The sequence below is a fragment of the Bufo gargarizans genome, chromosome 4 (assembly GCF_014858855.1).
Source record: "Bufo gargarizans isolate SCDJY-AF-19 chromosome 4, ASM1485885v1, whole genome shotgun sequence".
In the NCBI taxonomy this organism is placed as follows: Eukaryota; Metazoa; Chordata; class Amphibia; order Anura; family Bufonidae; genus Bufo; species Bufo gargarizans.
The window spans coordinates 45,918,027-45,936,001 of record NC_058083.1 but is presented as its reverse complement, the minus strand read 5'-3'; the positions used below and the strand labels follow the sequence as shown (position 1 = coordinate 45,936,001).

The window sequence follows — 17,975 nt, the reverse complement described above, 5'->3', positions numbered from 1 at the left end:
CCTCTTTTTTCACAATCCACAAACATAGTACTGCCCACAGGGTTTTGAAATACAACCAATCAATATCAGCAACCAATCGGACACAATGGGACAATGGCACAATGGGACAATAGAAACACACCCAGCATATTCCTCCCCTCTGTCTAGGAGATAATTGAGTCAATTTCTGTATCTACTCAACTATCTCCTACGCTGAAAAGTTACTCTTCTTATACATTGTTACAACTTTGTGAGTTTACATTGTACATACATATAACTTATATCAATTTAACCAGTATAACTTGGGGACAAACCTATCCAAAATTCACTTGAATAGGTTCAGGGGTTTAAAAGTTAGTAAAAGTATCTTAAAGGGCCGTAATCCTGAGGCAAGAAGCCTCTCCAAAACCCAGTGGCGAGGTTGGTTTCGCCACAGGATGTAACTCAGGATCAGTACAGGATAATTAATGTAATGTATGTTGTGGGGATTTGCTCTGGTAGACAGGCTTGCGGACGCAGTACAGAGGCAATGACAACGTCTTTAACTTAACTAGTGCACTGTTTTATTCACACAGACGTAAAGTGACAAAATAATAATTTCAAGAAAAACAGTCACCTTGAGTCTGGTGTTAGTTCACACCAGACTGCAGCACATAAGTCCATAAACAATGTAGCAGGCTTAGTCCATGTGCTTCTGTCCATAAACAATGTAGCAGGCTTAGTCCATGTGCTTCTGTCCATAAACAATGTAGCAGGCTTAGTCCATGCCCAAACCCTCACGCTCCAACACCCAGACTGCCAGCACTCCACTAGCAGATGGAGGATAATCCACACCACCTGAACATGCTGGCTGGGTTTTTATATTCCAGCCAAAACCCGGCCTGGAACCGTGGGGAACAGCCACCCACCCTGCTCTTTGGCTGCTCCCAATAAGAACCGGCCCGGATTGGTTTTACAGCCATTCTAACAGTTGAAGTGTCAGATTGCACTACAGACCTGACACTTCAGGAAAAAAACCCGGTTCTTACCTCACCGAGGCCAGGAACCTCGGTGACACGTATCTTCCGTCAAAGACGGCTCCTTGTTCCTTCTTACAATGTACACAGTGACTGCACCGGCAGAATAGTGAGTGGAGCTCTGGAGTATAACACAGGATGTAACTCAGGATCAGTACAGAATAAGTAATGTAATGTATGTACACAGTGACTCCACCAGCAGAATAGTGAGTGCAGCTCTGGAGTATAATACAGGATGTAACTCAGGATCAGTACAGGAGAAGTAATGTAATGTATGTACACAGTGACTGCACCAGCAGAATAGTGAGTGCAGCTCTGGAGTATAATACAGGATGTAACTAAGGATCAGTACAGGATAAGTAATGTAATGTATGTACACAGTGACTGCACCAGCAGAATAGTGAGTGCAGCTCTGGGGTATAATACAGGATGTAATTTTATGATTTTCCTATTCCATGACGTAAAGTCATAGTTTTATTAAAGACACGGAGGCTCATATTGCTTTCTCCTTCTTTACTTTCCACCAATAGCAGCAAAGAAGAAATTTACATAATGATAACAATAAAGGACCCTCCCCTGACAGATCCTATAATAAGCAGTGTCCTCTTCTGTAGCTTCCTATTTCTTTGTATCCACGACACCAACCGCATAACCGTAACTGGAACCGCAACCAGAAACTGGAACTGGACCCTAGAACCGACAACCATTCTGGTCCATCAAACCGTAGAATCAAGCCAACTAGGCTAACACCTCAGGAAACCTGGAACAACGTCGAATTCCATACTCCGTGGAAAATTCTGCCTGAAACAGAGCAAATAATATAGCCAGTGTAAGAAAACAGTCTGAAAACGAACCAGATCGACCCTGGAAACGGCCGTACACCGCAAGGTCGCTGATAAAGAGAAACATAAATAATCAATAAATAATTAATAATATAAATATACGCAATAAATAACAATAAAAGACAATGTAAACAGTCCAATAATAATCACACCACAAAAGGGCGGGCAGGAACAACCCAGGGCGGGCAATACTCGCCTCCGTGTCTTTAATAAAACTATGACTTTACGTCATGGAATAGGAAAATCATTAAGTTTTACAGCAAGACACGGAGGCTCATATTGCAAGTTCAAAGCTGATCAATAATAGATGAAAACACATGAGGGGGCGGTCGAAAATAAAATTCTCTGAACGTTGTGGCCCTAGACCAGTCAGCCAAACGCAAAATGTCCTCCAAACGAGCCCCCGAAACAGCCAGGGCAGTGGCAGCCGTGCCCCTGGCTGAATGAGCGGTAAAGACCGCCGTATCAATGCCCGAAAGGGACATGACCTACTTCATCCAACGCGCCAAAGTGGGACTAGTCACCGGGCCAAAAGGATGCCGAATAGAAAGGAACAATTGCGGAACGTCCGCGGAGCGGTGAGCCCGAGTGCGCAACTCATACTCCCGCAAGCAGGCTACAGGACAGAGCGCCGGAGAAGACGGGAAACAGGGATACGATACAGACCGAATATTAGTCTTGGTGCGCCGCGTAATGTTAAATGTGACGCCCTCGGGAGAAAAGGATCTAGCATCATGATCCAGTGTCCTGACATGAGAAACCCTCTTACAGGAAATGAGACAAAAGAGGGTCAACAACTTGGCCGACAGCTGACGGAGGGAAAGAGCCGCGTTCTCAGGCCACGCAGAGAGGAAAGAAAGGACCAGGGAAACGTCCCACGTAGTGGTGAAGCGTGGCCGAGGAGGCCGAGCCAAACGTGATCCACGTAGCAGGCGCGACACAGAAGGGTGTTGACCCGCCGGAACGCCATCAAAACCCTGATGAGTTGAAGAAATCGCCAAACGGAACAAATTAATGGTCCGATAAGCTTTTCCTGCTTCGAAAAGAGACGTAAGGAACTGCAATAAATGGGTCACAGGCGCCGAAATGGGATCAAGGTCCCGTTCCACGCACCAGCTAACCCAAGATCCCCAAGCTGCCCGGTAAGATTTTCGGGTGCCGGGAGCCCAAGCGTTGCCTCCGAAATGCCCTCGACCTCTCCGGGAGTCCTGAGATTCGGCACGCCAGAAGCTACAGGGAGCCGTCGATCAGCAGGGGGTGAGGAGCACCCAGAGGGCCCTGGAGGAGATTCGTCCACCAGGAGTTCCAGGAGGATCGGGTACCACGCTTGAGTCCCCCAGAAGGGGATCACCACCACCAACTCCGCAACCTGACGACGAGTCTGCAGTAGCATCCTCGGGATCATGGCAAAGGGTGGAAACGCGTAGTGTAGAGCTGACGACCAGTCCTGAAGGAATGCATCCACCGCCTCTGCCTCCGGATCCGGGCGCCAGCTGAAGAACCTGGGCAGGTGAGTATTGAGCCGTGACGCAAAGAGGTCTAGGTCTATGACCCCAGGTGTCCGAGATCGTGGAAAACATCTCCGGCGCTAGCCTCCAGTCGCTGCCGTCCGTGAACCATCGGGAGCTCCGATCCGCTCGGAAGTTGTGTAGACCCGGAAGGTACTTCGCCTGTATCATGATGTCCCTGGAAAAACAGTAGGACCAGAACTCCTTCACCAGTCAAGCCAAGGTAGCCGATTGGGTGCCGCCCAGGTGATTGACATAGCGGACCGCCGACACATTGTCCATGCGTAACCGGAAGCATGTATGTGCGACGCCATTGGTGAAGCTCCGGATGGCAAACGAGCCCACCAGGAGTTCCAGAGCGTTGATGTGAAGTCGGCTCTCGGCCTCCGACCATCGACCCCCTGTGGAAATACCCTCGCAGTGGGCACCCCAGCCCTGGAGACTTGCGTCCGACTCCACCGTGAATTCCGGTTGAAATCCGAAGATTGCCCTGCCGTTCCAGGCTTCCAAGTTGCATATCCACCAACGAAGTTCCTCCCGAGCTTCCTGATCCAGAACCACTGAGTCCGCGAATGAGGCCCCGGTACGAAGGTGGGCAATCTTCAGGCGCTGCAGAGCCCGATAATGGTAAGGGGCGGGGAACACTGCCTGGATAGAGGAGGCCAGCAGGCCAATGATGCGAGCCAGGTGGCGTAGGGACAGGGATGTAATTGAGAGAGCATGTCTCAACTCCTTGCGGATCGTCCGTAACTTCTCTGATGGAAGACTGAGAGATTCCGCAACCGAGTCCACCATGAAGCCCAGGAACTCCATCCGTCGAGACGGCGTGAGGCAGGATTTCTCGGGGGTTCAGCAGAAAACCAAGAGCCGTCAGGAGGTCCGAGGTCCACTGGAGGTGCTGTAGCAGCGTCGACTGACATTGATGCATAATGAGGATGTCGTCTAAATAGACGACCAGACGTACACCCCGACTCCGCAGCCAGGCCATGACCGGGCGCAGGAGCTTGGTAAAGCTTCGCCCCTTCACAGGAAGTGCAGGAGATCCCTGGACGAAGAGGCAATTGGGACTGTCAGATAGGCATCTTTGAGGTCCAGCTTCACCATCCAGTCCCCCGGGATCAGCAAGTCCCGAAGGAGGTGAATACCCTCCATCTTGAAGTGGCGATAGCGCACCACAGAGTTCAGGGCACAGAGATTTATCACCGGACGCATTTGCCCTCCTTTTTTTCTGAACCAGAAAAATGTTGCTGAGTACACCCTCCGGAGTGGGAGGGGCCCTTTCTATCGCCCGTTTTTGAAAAAGGGAATACAGTTCTAAGTCCACGAGCTCCCTGTCTGGCAGCGCCAGGGGAAGTGGTGGGGGTGAAAGGATAAGAGTTGGCGACGCCGTGAGTTCTATGTGGAACCCCTGCACAGTGGTCAGCACCCATGGGTCTGATGTAATGCTGGACCAAACGTGGGAACAAAGACGGAGTCTGCCCCCGACACAAGGAACCAAAGAAGTCCCCACAGGGGAAAGACTTACCAAAGGACTTTCGGAAATTGGGATTCCCTCTAACGGACCTCGAACGCCATTGGCCGCCTCTGGCCGGGAAGAATGAAGGAGGATTCCTTTGGTCCTGGAAGGGTGGTCTCTGGGTGAAGGAGCCTCTGCCCGAGCTGCCTGCCTGGAAACTGGAACGGCCGGACAGTCGGCCTCTACTACTGCCAGCCCTAGTGGAGACCAGTCCCTGAAAAACCCTACGTATGGAGGACTGGGCCTTGTCCAGGGCAGTAAATGCTCCCATATATCTACTGAGGTCCTTAATGAAGGAATCCCCGAAAAGCAGACCCTGCGCATCCTTCCCTGCCTCAGTGAGTGCCAGGTTGGCCAATTGGTTGGATCAATTTTGAACAGTATGGCTTTACGCCGTTCAATGGCCAGGGAGGAGTTGGTGCTGCCCGCAATACAAATGGCCCTCTGTATCCAGCCAGTAAGCTCCTCCGGATCTATCGGAGAGCCGTCCGCTCTGGCAGATTCGGCCATCTTAAAGATTTTGGCGAGGGGGCCAAAGATGTCAAGGAGTTTATCCTGGCAACTCTTAAGTGCGGAATCTAACCCCTTACGGGGATTCCAGCCGGTTTTAGCCAAAAACTGTGTCATTTTAGGATCCACAGATGGCGTCTCACAGACCTTGTTGGGGATCAATGGTCTGGGGCATTCAGTTCGGAGCTTGCTGCGCGCCTCTTTGCTCAGAGGACGGCGCACCCAATGCTCAAGGTAACCGCTCACATGAGCCACCGGCAGCCATTCCGCCGACCTAGGGTGGTGGAGGGCATCAGGATCAAATAACGGGGTGCCTGAGGGGTCCACCAGGGAAGAAGCCGTGTTAGGGGCAGTGGCGGACGCGCCCACGGACCCAGAGGTGGAAGGCAAAGGGCCAGCGGTACCTGGAAAATCAGATTCCATCTCCATCTCCCCCTCAGAATGGCCGCTCGCCTCCGCATAAGCCTCCATATCAGATTCCATATCCGAATCCACATCATTAGTTTGTGCTCTAGCACATTTCCACGTTCGCGCCCTTTCTGCCTAGCGCGGTAAGGCTCTTTTGCGCGATCTAAGTGCGCTATCATGGGTGGCTTGAATCACACCAGTCATAGTCTCCTGGGGTGCAGGAGGTTCAATGGTAGGCTGCGGGTTAGTAAGTACAGGCGATTGAGTAGAGGGGCCAGGGACATGGGCAGCTAGGGCCTGAGAGATGGTTTGGGAGATCATAGAGGACATGGATCCCATTGCCTCAATTATAGCGCTGGAGACCGAGCGTTGTAGCTCCAGGGCCTGCGCATTAATGGCTGGTAAACTGGGGTCCCCAGTGGATGGAGGGGGATTAGACCCAGAGGGAGAGCGGTCAGAAGACATGATCCAAGAGGTATAATATATATATATATATACTCTAAGGGCAGATAAACCAAATGGGGATGCCTAGTATAATAAGGGCCACTATAACTTGAGCAGGTAGCTAACCTAACGAGGGGTTAATCACCCCAAACGCCGCAGGGTAGGAGCCAATCCGGAGCCGAACGAACCGAGGTGCACGGCAGTATCCTCCGAAATCCCGCGAGAGGACGGGCGGGAGCTCCCCAAGATGGCCGCCGAGATCTTGCGAGATCTCGGAGCCGCGGGAAGCGAAGCGGGACCTGCCGCAGACACCTATACCGCCGAGAACCAGCGGGGAGGAATCGGAGCAGAGAGTGAAGGTAATGCAAGGGGAGGAAGGAGGGGAGACGCAAAGCACACCCCAAGAGAAACAGCAACTAAATAAAATGGAGACAAACGCAGGGGATGAAGAATGGAGGGCAGGGGGGAGGGGGGGGGAAACGACCCCCAAACGATAAACGCGATAGGCGTAGGGGCAATTAAACTGTAAAATAAGAAAATACCCAACAATGAGGGGAAAAGAAAACCCTGCAAAAGGGCAGAAAGCTATGTATTATAGACAAGCCCTAATAAAACACAGGGTAACAAAATTAATGGGACTCATAAAACATGCGATAACACAGACCACAAAATACAGAAATAACTTAGCTTTGGTGGAAGCAGCAAAGAAAGAGGAGGTTACTGAAGAGGACACTGCTCATTATAGGATCTGTCAGGGGAGGGGCCTGTATTGTTATGATTATGTAAATTTCTTCTTTGCTGCTATTGGTGGAAAGTAATGAAGGAGAAAGCAATAGGAGCCTCCGTGTCTGGCTGTAAAACTCAGGATCAGTACAGGATAAGTAATGTAATGTATGTACACCGTGACCGCACCAGCAGAATAGTGAGTGCAGCTCTGGAGTATAATACAGGATGTAACAAAGGATCAGTACAGGATAAGTAATGTAATGTATGTACACAGTGACTGCACCAGCAGAATAGTGAGTGCAGCTCTGGAGTATAATACAGGATGTAACTCAGGATCAGTACAGGATAAGTAATGTAATGTATGTACACAGTGACTGCACCAGCAGAATAGTGAGTGCAGCTCTGGAGTATAATACAGGATGTAACTCAGGATTAGTACAGGATAAGTAATGTATGTACACCGTGACTCCACCAGCAGAATAGTGAGTGCAGCTCTGGAGTATAATACAGGATGTAACTCAGGATCAGTACAGGATAATTAATGTAATGTATGTACACAGTGACTGCACCAGCAGAATAGTGAGTGCAGCTCTGGAGTATAATACAGGATGTAACTCAGGATTAGTACAGGATAAGTAATGTATGTACACCGTGACTCCACCAGCAGAATAGTGAGTGCAGCTCTGGAGTATAATACAGGATGTAACTCAGGATCAGTACAGGATAAGTAATGTAATGTATGTACACAGTGACTGCACCAGCAGAATAGTGAGTCTAGCTCTGGAGTATAATACAGGATGTAACTCAGGATCAGTACAGGATAAGTAATGTAATGTATGTACACAGTGACTGCACCAGCAGAATAGTGAGTGCAGCTCTGGAGTATAATACAGGATGTAATCAGGATCAGTACAGGATAAGTAATGTAATGTATGTACATAGTGACTGCACCAGCAGAATAGTGAGTGCAGCTCTGGAGTATAATACAGGATGTAACTCAGGATCAGTACAGGATAAGTAATGTATGTACACAGCGACTCAACCAGCAGAATAGTGAGTGGAGCTCTGGAGTATAATACAGGATGTAACTCAGGATCAGTACAGGATAAGTAATGTATGTACACAGTGACTCCACCAGCAGAATAGTGAGTGCAGCTCTAGAGTATAATGCAGGATGTAACTCAGGATCAGTACAGGATAAGTAATGTATGTACACAGTGACTGCACCAGCAGAATAGTGAGTGCAGCTCTGGAGTATAATACAGGATGTAACTCAGGATCAGTACAGGATAATTAATGTAATGTATGTACACAGTGACTGCACCAGCAGAATAGTGAGTGCAGCTCTGGAGTATAATGCAGGATGTAACTCAGGATCAGTACAGGATAATTAATGTAATGTATGTACACAGTGACTGCACCAGCAGAATAGTGAGTGCAGCTCTGGAGTATAATGCAGGATGTAACTCAGGATCAGTACAGGATAATTAATGTAATGTATGTACACAGTGACTGCACCAGCAGAATAGTGAGTGCAGCTCTGGAGTATAATGCAGGATGTAACTCAGGATCAGTACAGGATAATTAATGTAATGTATGTACACAGTGACTGCACCAGCAGAATAGTGAGTGCAGCTCTGGAGTATAATACAGGATGTAACTCAGGATCAGTACAGGATAAGTAATGTAATGTATGTATACAGTGACTCCTCTAGCAGAATAGTACTTATGATCAGACAGTGTCCACTGAAGTCTATGAGTGTTATTCAGGTCTTGCTGAGCTTTGATGCTTATACACAATAGGCAGTTTGAGCAGGATGAGCTGCAGTGTAAAGCATTAAGGATGGACATAGCATCACAGGAGGAGTGAAACTAAAACGAATTTTGCAGACGTATTGGTATCACCTTCGCAGAAACTGAACTGCTTTGAGACAAATCCTTACCGCTTCCATTGTCTTTCATTGATTCTGTCTTCCATGCTTTACACTGCAGCTCACTGTCATGTTTTTATTTTACAGATTTAAAACAAAAAAATTTAATATTACGAACATTCAAGAACAAAGTTCGAAACCTGAGCCCGGGAAAATGGTAAGTTATGAGGGTCACTGCTACAGTTATCTGCTCTTCATACCTGATACTATCATGGGCACGGATAGAAGTCCATCCACCCTGTAAGATGGGAGGACATGCGTGAGCAGAATACTCACCTGGAGGCAGAGAAATGTTCTACCTTAGATTTTTAGCTTTTTGTAAGGTATTGATCATGGTTGTACCGAAAAAAAGAGAAATTCTTATAAAAGTCCACAGTTCAAATAATATATGGAATCCTCTGCAGTTAAATGAGAAAAATCTGTCTGCCTGCACCCACCACTAGGGGGAGCACAAGAGCCTACTGGTTTATTATGAACTGGTGGTGCTGGCATGATGTATGCTGGTCAGGATAAGTGGGGGGATCCTTTACAGCATTTCTGTGAGAACCTTACGCACGCCTAGGATGTCCTACTAGACTTTCTAGCACTTTTTGCTCAAACAGTGGGACCAGACTAATGTAGGGCAGTACATGTGGCCTTGGCCAGTGAATCTCCAGTAGTCAATAAAATTGGGCCCCCCCTACAAAAAAATGTTGAGCTCAGCAGACACTTAATAGATGACCTGTCCTCCTATTAGCTGAGCAGTCCTAATTGAACAGTCCCCTAAGTGGTTGAATAGCTCCCTCAGTGCCTGAGCAGTCCCCTTAATAGTTGCGCAGTCCCCTACTAGTTAAGCAGTTCCCTAGTTCCCTTAGTAGATGAGCATTCTTTTCACTAGTTAAGGAGTCCACTCACTAGTCAAGCAGTCCACTCACTAGTTAAGCAGTCCCCTCAGTAGTTAAGCAGTCCACTCACTAGTTAAGCAGTCCCCTCAGTAGTTAAGCAGTCCCCTCAGTAGTTAAGCAGTCCCCTCAGTAGTTAAGCAGTCCACTCACTAATTAAGCAGTCCCCTCAGTAGTTACGCAATCCCCTAGTAGTTAGGCAGTTCCCTAGTTCCCTTAGTAGATGAGCATTCCTTTCACTAGTTAAGCAGTCCACTCACTAGTTAAGCAGTCCACTCACTAGTTAAGCAGTCCACTCACTAGTTAAGCAGTCCACTCAGTAGTTAAGCAGTCCCCTCAGTAGTTAAGCAGTTCACTCATTAGTTAAGCAGTCCACTCACTAGTTAAGCAGTCCACTCACTAGTTAAGCAGTCCACTCAGTAGTTAAGCAGTCCCCTCAGTAGTTAAGCAGTTCACTCATTAGTTAAGCAGTCCCCTCAGTAGTTAAGCAGTCCACTCACTAGTGAAGCAGTCCACTCACTCGTTAAGCAGTCCACTCAGTAGTTAAGCAGTCCACTCACTAGTTAAGCAGTCCACTCAGTAGTTAAGCAGTCCCCTCAGTAGTTAAGCAGTTCACTCATTAGTTAAGCAGTCCCCTCAGTAGTTAAGCAGTCCACTCACTAGTTAAGCAGTCCACTCACTAGTTAAGCAGTCCCCTCAGTAGTTAAGCAGTCCACTCACTAGTTAAGCAGTCCCCTCAGTAGTTAAGCAGTCCCCTCAGTAGTTAAGCAGTCCCCTCAGTAGTTAAGCAGTCCACTCACTAATTAAGCAGTCCCTTCAGTAGTTACGCAATCCCCTAGTAGTTAGGCAGTTCCCTAGTTCCCTTAGTAGATGAGCATTCCTTTCACTAGTTAAGCAGTCCACTCACTAGTTAAGCAGTCCACTCACTAGTTAAGCAGTCCACTCACTAGTTAAGCAGTCCACTCAGTAGTTAAGCAGTCCCCTCAGTAGTTAAGCAGTTCACTCATTAGTTAAGCAGTCCCCTCAGTAGTTAAGCAGTCCACTCACTAGTTAAGCAGTCCACTCACTCGTTAAGCAGTCCACTCAGTAGTTAAGCAGTCCACTCACTAGTTAAGCAATTTCCGCAGTAGTTGAGCAGTCCCCTTAGTAGATAAGCAATCCCCTTAGTAACTGAGCAATCATCTCACTTATTAAGTTGTACCCTCACTAGTTAAGCAGTCTCCTTAGCAGTTAAGCAGTCTCCTCAGCAGTTAAGCAGTCTCCTCAGCAATTAAGCAGTCTCCTCAGCAGTGTCTCCTCAGTAGTTAAGCAGTCTCCTCAGCAGTTAAGCAGTCTCCTCAGTAGTTAAGCAGTTCTCTCAAAGATTAAGTTGTACCTTCAGTCGTTAGGCAATCCCCTTAGTAATTGAGCAGTCCTCTCACTTTTTGCGTTGTTCCCTCAGTAGTTAATCAGTCTCCTCGGCAGTTTAGCAGTCTCAACAGTAGTTAATGGAATCACTGATTGATTGTGTAGTCACCTCACTAACTTAGCAGTCCCCCTAGCCGATGAGCATAGTGTTTTATAAGTCCCATCAGTAGTTGAGCAATCTCATCAAGAGTTGAGTAGATTAGCAGTCCCTAATCAGTCCCCATAGTGCTTAATCAGCCCCCTTGGTGGTTATGCAGGCCATTCAGTAGTTTAGCAGTCCCTGTGGTGAATGATCAGTCCCCTGAGTGGTTAATCAGTCCCACCAGTAGTTGAGTACTTGATCAGTTCCCTCAATAGTTTAGCAGTCCCCATAGTGCATAATCAGTCCCATCAGTGGTTAAGAAATCTGCTCAGTACCTTAGCAGCCCCATCACTTGAATGGACCATCTGGGTTCTAGATATTGATGAACTATCTTCAGGATAAGTCTTCAATATCAGATTTCTGAGGGTCTGACTTCCGCAACCCCAACCGATCATCTATTCTCAGCAGCCACCAGTGATGGAAATAACACAGTGGACGAAGCTGGAAGCAGAACGCTCCATCCATTGTGTGGTGGCCATTACCGGTTACCACAACTCATCTAGAACCCAGCCCACCTCTTAAATAGATGATGGATTTTCTAATGCTTCAGACACAGAGAGAGCAAATAATTCATACAGCAAATATCCCTGGAATCAACATGGCTTCCCCCACTTCAAAGTCACTGCTCCTCAACTAAACAAATCCCTAAGTCTGCACTGATTAGACTTCTTCAGGCTTCTCATTTCGACATGTAGTTTGGCAGGAACCTTCATGCTTTGGAAATCACAAATCGTTGCAATGTTCCCTGGAGTTGACAGGGCTTCAGAAGACCAGAACAAGCTCCTGCCGATGGCTTTCCCGAAAGTCCATTTAGAAGCTGCGATTTATCATGTTGGATTTCTGTAAGTTAATGCACATGTACATTGTGAAAACAATGAGAACTGCAGAGATGGGATGGATACATTACAGCCTTTGGCTACTGCATTTTAATCTAAGATCACCTTATCAAGCTCCTTGGGAGGAATTTATGATGAAGACTGAAATTAACTCTTCCAGTCCAGGCAAGCTAAATGTGTTCTACAACAATGCAGATGACAATGCCTTAAAGACAAATTATTCCTGGTAACGTCCTATATGGACCAGCCCCATAAGTCGTGTTATTCTGTAGTCTGAACCTCGGCACCTATGGCAGTCATTGATTTTATTGTCAAAGATCCGAGTAGAAGACCATCTTCTGTTTGCTAAACATGAACTGAGTTGGCACATAACAAGGAGTTGTCCACCGATCATTTTTATCTAGTACCCAAGAGAATTGACCCTTAAGCTGGCCATGGATACAAAATAATGGAGAATTTTGGACTTTCCCATCAGAGCACCAGAGGATCCTCCTGTGGGTTCACGTTTTGACATGGTGTTCAGCCTCAGAAGAACGTATAGATGGACAGTGGACCCTCAGATTAATTTCCTCCTGTTGGCCTCAGGCAACATCTGTAACAGGTTCCCCACCATTTATAATACTGGTGTCTTCTGTGGCAGAGGAACATTTGGGCTGCTTCAGTTAATAGGGTCTTAGTGTGACTTCCAACACCCTGTAACACATAGATAGGCCCCTCGGACATCTAACTCCACCAGAAGGTGCTAAATCCTTGGTTGGGATGTACAAGGAAGGCGTTTAATAGACCGGAAAGAAAATGGATGTGGGTACTGCTTCAGTATGTGCACATGTGTGGAGACACCATGTGTGCAGCTCATTCAGAACCAGAGCCCAGAAACTACAGTAGACAGAGGAGAAAATGTTAAAGCATTGAGGTCCTGGTGCAGAGTATCAACAGCAGAATGTTAGAACCAGCCAGATACCGGAGCAGTGGGCAGCCAAAGGAGCTTAAAGGAGCCCAGGAGGGTACAAGCTACAGCGTTGCTGGAGAACACAAGCAAGTCGCATCCCCAGAACAGACGTCCACATAAAGGGTACCTGGTGCATGAAGACAATGAGTACCATATTTTTCTGAAGATATCCTCAGCTCAATCACTGCTACGACAGTGAGTGTGGAACCGCTGTGTCAACCAACAGATCTGAGATTGGGCTAAACCTAATGGCGCTATCCTGGAACTTCCCTTTAACCCATGTACAGGGATCTGGACTTTGCTGCAGGGAAATCACCAAGGTGCTTCCTCCAGCAGTAGTATCTAAGTGGTTGACAGCTGACTCAGGGGTCAGAAACACCAGTGTGGGGTACTGAGATGTCAGGCAGAATCATTGTCCTACACAGTCTGAGGTGAGGGCTGGTGGAGTACGTGCAATACGGTAAACAGTCCAAGGTCAGGGCAGGCAGCTTACAGTCAATGTGAAGGTCAGGCACAGGCCAGGCAGAATCCAGGAATCAGGCAGTAGTTGGTACAAAGGCAGTCAAACAGATAAAGCATACCTTTGCAGGATCTAGCAAGCTACTAAAAATATTGCTCAGACACCTTCCCACTGGGTAAGGTGCCTGAAGTACCCCAAGGTTGCCAGCCAAAGGGTGGTAAAAATTAGGATGTGTGTTGGCTCTTTAAACGTCAGGGATAGAGTGGCTCTCGGAGCAGAAAGGAGAGGCATAGCCGGCAAGAGCAGAACACAGCCTGCAAAGGAGGAGAGAGAGAAGAGGAATCTGTTGACTGGATTGTCCTTTTTCGTGAGTGCCTTTAGGTTCCTCAATGATATCTTCGTGATTGCACTGATTGTCCCCATCCATACTGTTAACTGGTTCCTTCTTTTTGTTGAAGAAATGAATTATTGACTGTTGTGGTGTCTATGATTGGAGTGAAATATGGTCTCCTAGGTGGTGGACCTCCCATAGAAAAGGTAGTAAGAGATCATAGACAAATGTGCTCTAGATAAGAGGGTGATATTCTCAAGGTGGTCATCCACTTTCCTTCTGTCGATGATGTGTCTCATTGTATCATTTTTTTTCCCTCCAGACAAATCAAACAGAAGACAAGACACAAGAAACCAATGGAATAAACAATGGCGCCATTACTACAGGTGCGTGCATGCTCCATTCTCAGTGCATTAAAGTTGTAAGCAGGACCTGGACAACTAGCAGGCAGAACGTCTGGGGCGTCATGGGGGGCAAGGGGAGCACAATTTCTAGATTTGAAAAACACGAAGAATGTTGTATAAAGAATACTAGAGACGTGTGGGAATGGAGGGCAGGGCCATGACTGATTGTTCGGCAGCACCATGCAAAACTTCATGGACTCTTGGTGGGGAGGTGGGCATTCGGAGACCACGACAGACACCCAGAGAGCTATTTCCTAGTTGATATCAATATTAGAAACGAAGACTTCTCAGAATATACATCCTTCATTGACTGCAAAGGGGAGCATTAGCTACAGATAATGTGGGTACAGCAGGGGGCGCTATGTATAACGTATTAAACCCACGGCAGATGCCTTGTCGGCAGAGATCCGGGTTCAGACGAGATTTATAACCTACATTACAGAGGTGTTTTCTGCCATATCAGCGACTCTTCCCGTTTCAGGAATATTCAATATATTGGCAGATGGCTTACTAATAGGGAATCTGTCAGCAGTTCCATCAGTACATAACTGCTGACAGATACACCTCTGTTCATGGCTTTAGTGGATGTAGTGCTGAGTGGGAACTCCAACAAGTGCACACAAAGTGTTAACGGGGCCAGCCTGCGAGTCCAAACCTGTACACTTCCAGTGCACTTGCCGAAGCAGCTCCCGCAGGATTCTGTGGTTTTGGGGGCGGGGGGAGGTTTAGCACTAGGATTACTAAAACCCCACTTATTAGACCTGACAGGGCACACCTGTGAAGTGGAAACCATTTCAGGTGACTACCTCTTGAAGCTCATCAAGAGAATGCCAAGAGTGTGCAAAGCAGTAATCAAAGCAAAAGGTGGCTACTTTGAAGAACCCAGAATATGACATATTTTCAGTTGTGTCACACTTTTTTGTTATGTATATAATCCCACATGTGTTAATTCATAGTTTTGATGCCTTCAGTGTGAATCTGCAATTTTCATAGTCATGAAAATCAAGAAAACTCTTTGAATGAGAAGGTGTGCCCAAACTTTTGGTCTGTACTGTATATATGTACAGTATACGGTATGTGTGTGTACTATATGTACAGTATATATGTGTGTGTACTATATGTACAGTATATATGATGTGTGTGTGTGTGTGTGTGTGTGTATATATATATATATATACACACAGATGTAGCAGAATTAACACACACTTCATGAGTTTTCACATTTAGTTAATGCGTTATGAGTAGTGTTGAGTGAACTTGTATTTTCAGGTTTGGCGTACAAGGTTCCGGATTTCTAAGAATCCTGTTATGGATTCTGGTGCCATGGACCATACAGAATTCTATGACGGCATCCACCACGGAAGCCTATAAGAGGCATTACGTATTGCATTCCGTCATAATAGAAGTCTATGCTGGCCATGCTATGCCGTCATAGAATTCTATTATGGTCCGTGGTAGCAGAATCCATAACGGAATTCTTAGATAACCGGAACCTTGTATGCCGAACTTGAAAATACCACTTCACTGAATACTAGTTATGACTGTGACTGTTAAAGGGGTTGTCATATTCCCTCCTCCCCCCACTCAGCCCCTCTGACATTTCATGCTCCAGTGCTCTCAGGGCAAGGGCTTTTTCTGCAGATCTGGTGACGTCACTCAATCTCTAGAAAAATTCTCCAGATTTAGCACCAATTTAGCACCAATGTACCTACATAAGGCACTGTTCATGGGTGAGCGAGGGGAGGGGCTGGGGTAGAAGGTGGGAGGGACCAGGGACAGGTCAGAGGGGCCTGGGAAGGACCATGGGGGCCCAATTCAGATTCCTGCTATGGGGCCCAATGAATTCTATGTACTGGTTATGGGGGACACTGTTCTGCTACTGTTCATAGGGGAACTATTGTGGCACTGTTTATGGGGACACTATTTATGGGTGCACTATTCTGGCTCTGTTTATGGGGACACTTCTGATACTGTTTATGGGGACACTTCTGATACTGTTTATGGGGACACGATTCTGTTATTGTTTATGGGGGCACTATTCTGGCACTGTTTATGGGGGCACTATTCTGGCACTGTTTATGGGGGCACTATTCTGGCACTGTTTATGGGGGCACTATACTGGCACTGTTTATGGGGCACTATACTGGCACTGTTTATGGGGCACTATCCTGACACTGTTTATGGGGGCACTATTCTGGCACTGTTTATGGGGGCACTATTCTGGCACTGTTTATGGGGGCACTATACTGGCACTGTTTATGGGGCACTATACTGGCACTGTTTATGGGGCACTATCCTGACACTGTTTATGGGGGCACTATTCTGGCACTGTTTATGGGGGCACTATTCTGGCACTGTTTATGGGGGCACTATTCTGGCACTGTTTATGGGGCAGTATACTGGCAATGTTTATGGGGGCACTATTCTGGCACTGTTTATGGGGGCACTATACTGGCACTGTTTATGGGGCACTATCCTGACACCGTTTATGGGGCACTATACTGGCACTGTTTATGGGGCACTATCCTGACACTGTTTATGGGGCACTATCCTGACACTGTTTATGGGGGCACTATTCTGGCACTGTTTATGGGGCACTATACTGGCACTGTTTATGGGGGCACTATTCTGGCACTGTTTATGGGGGCACTATTCTGGCACTGTTTATGGGGGCACTATTCTGGCACTGTTTATGGGGGCACTATACTGGCACTGTTTATGGGGCACTATCCTGACACCGTTTATGGGGGCACTATACTGGCACTGTTTATGGGGCACTATACTGGCACTGTTTATGGGGCACTATCCTGACACTGTTTATAGGGGCACTATTCTGGCACTGTTTATGGGGGCACTATTCTGGCACTGTTTATGGGGGCACTATTCTGGCACTGTTTATGGGGCACTATACTGGCAATGTTTATGGGGGCACTATACTGGCAATGTTTATGGGGGCACTATTCTGGCACTGTTTATGGGGGCACTATCCTGGCACCGTTTATGGGGCACTATCCTGACACCGTTTATGGGGCACTATACTGGCACTGTTTATGGGGCACTATCCTGACACTGTTTATGGGGGCACTATTCTGGCACTGTTTATGGGGCACTATACTGGCACTGTTTATGGGGGCACTATCCTGGCAATGTTTATGGGGCACTATACTGGCACTGTTTATGGGGGCACTATACTGGCACTGTTTATGGGGCACTATCCTGACACCGTTTATGGGGGCACTATACTGGCACTGTTTATGGGGCACTATCCTGACACCGTTTATGGGGGCACAGTTCTAGCACTGGTTATCGGTGCACTGTCCTGACACTGGTTATGGGGGCACTCTGATGTAACCAATAATGGAGACATTGTGGGGTGTTACATATCTGTGAGCACTATAGTAGAGATTTATCATGAGGGGGATTTTAATATTTTTTTTGCTTTGCTTGGTTCTGTGTAAATCTGTCTAGAGAAGTTCCCCCTGTATTTACACCGCCCCCTAGTGGAGTGAAACGGTGACATTTTTATTACTTTTTTTTAAAATAAGATGCATTTCTTAGGCGTGGTGTAAACTCTAGCTCACTTTTCCACCGCTTTTAAAAACTAGAGAGAGCGGCATAGAATGACTAAAGTAACTGGGGGGAGTATTATAAACGGCACCTGGTAGGTCGCGTCCTCCGCATGACA

General features: G+C 47.2%; 1 protein-coding gene across 6 annotated transcripts in view; it reads left to right on the top strand.

The window, feature by feature from the left end:
* Window positions 1-17,975, top strand: part of LOC122936079 — a 66,362-nt gene that overhangs the window by 30,429 nt on the left and 17,958 nt on the right. For 4 of the 6 annotated variants that reach the window (XM_044292083.1, XM_044292080.1, XM_044292081.1 and 1 more), the window contains exons 3-4: window positions 8,968-9,037; window positions 14,209-14,272. In XM_044292083.1, the coding sequence (XP_044148018.1) occupies window positions 8,968-9,037; window positions 14,209-14,272 (134 nt within the window). Of the gene's footprint in view, window positions 1-8,967; window positions 9,038-13,329; window positions 13,416-13,997; window positions 14,093-14,208; window positions 14,273-17,975 lie in introns of those variants that run through there. The other 2 variants (XM_044292084.1, XM_044292085.1) reach the window with 2 other exon arrangements.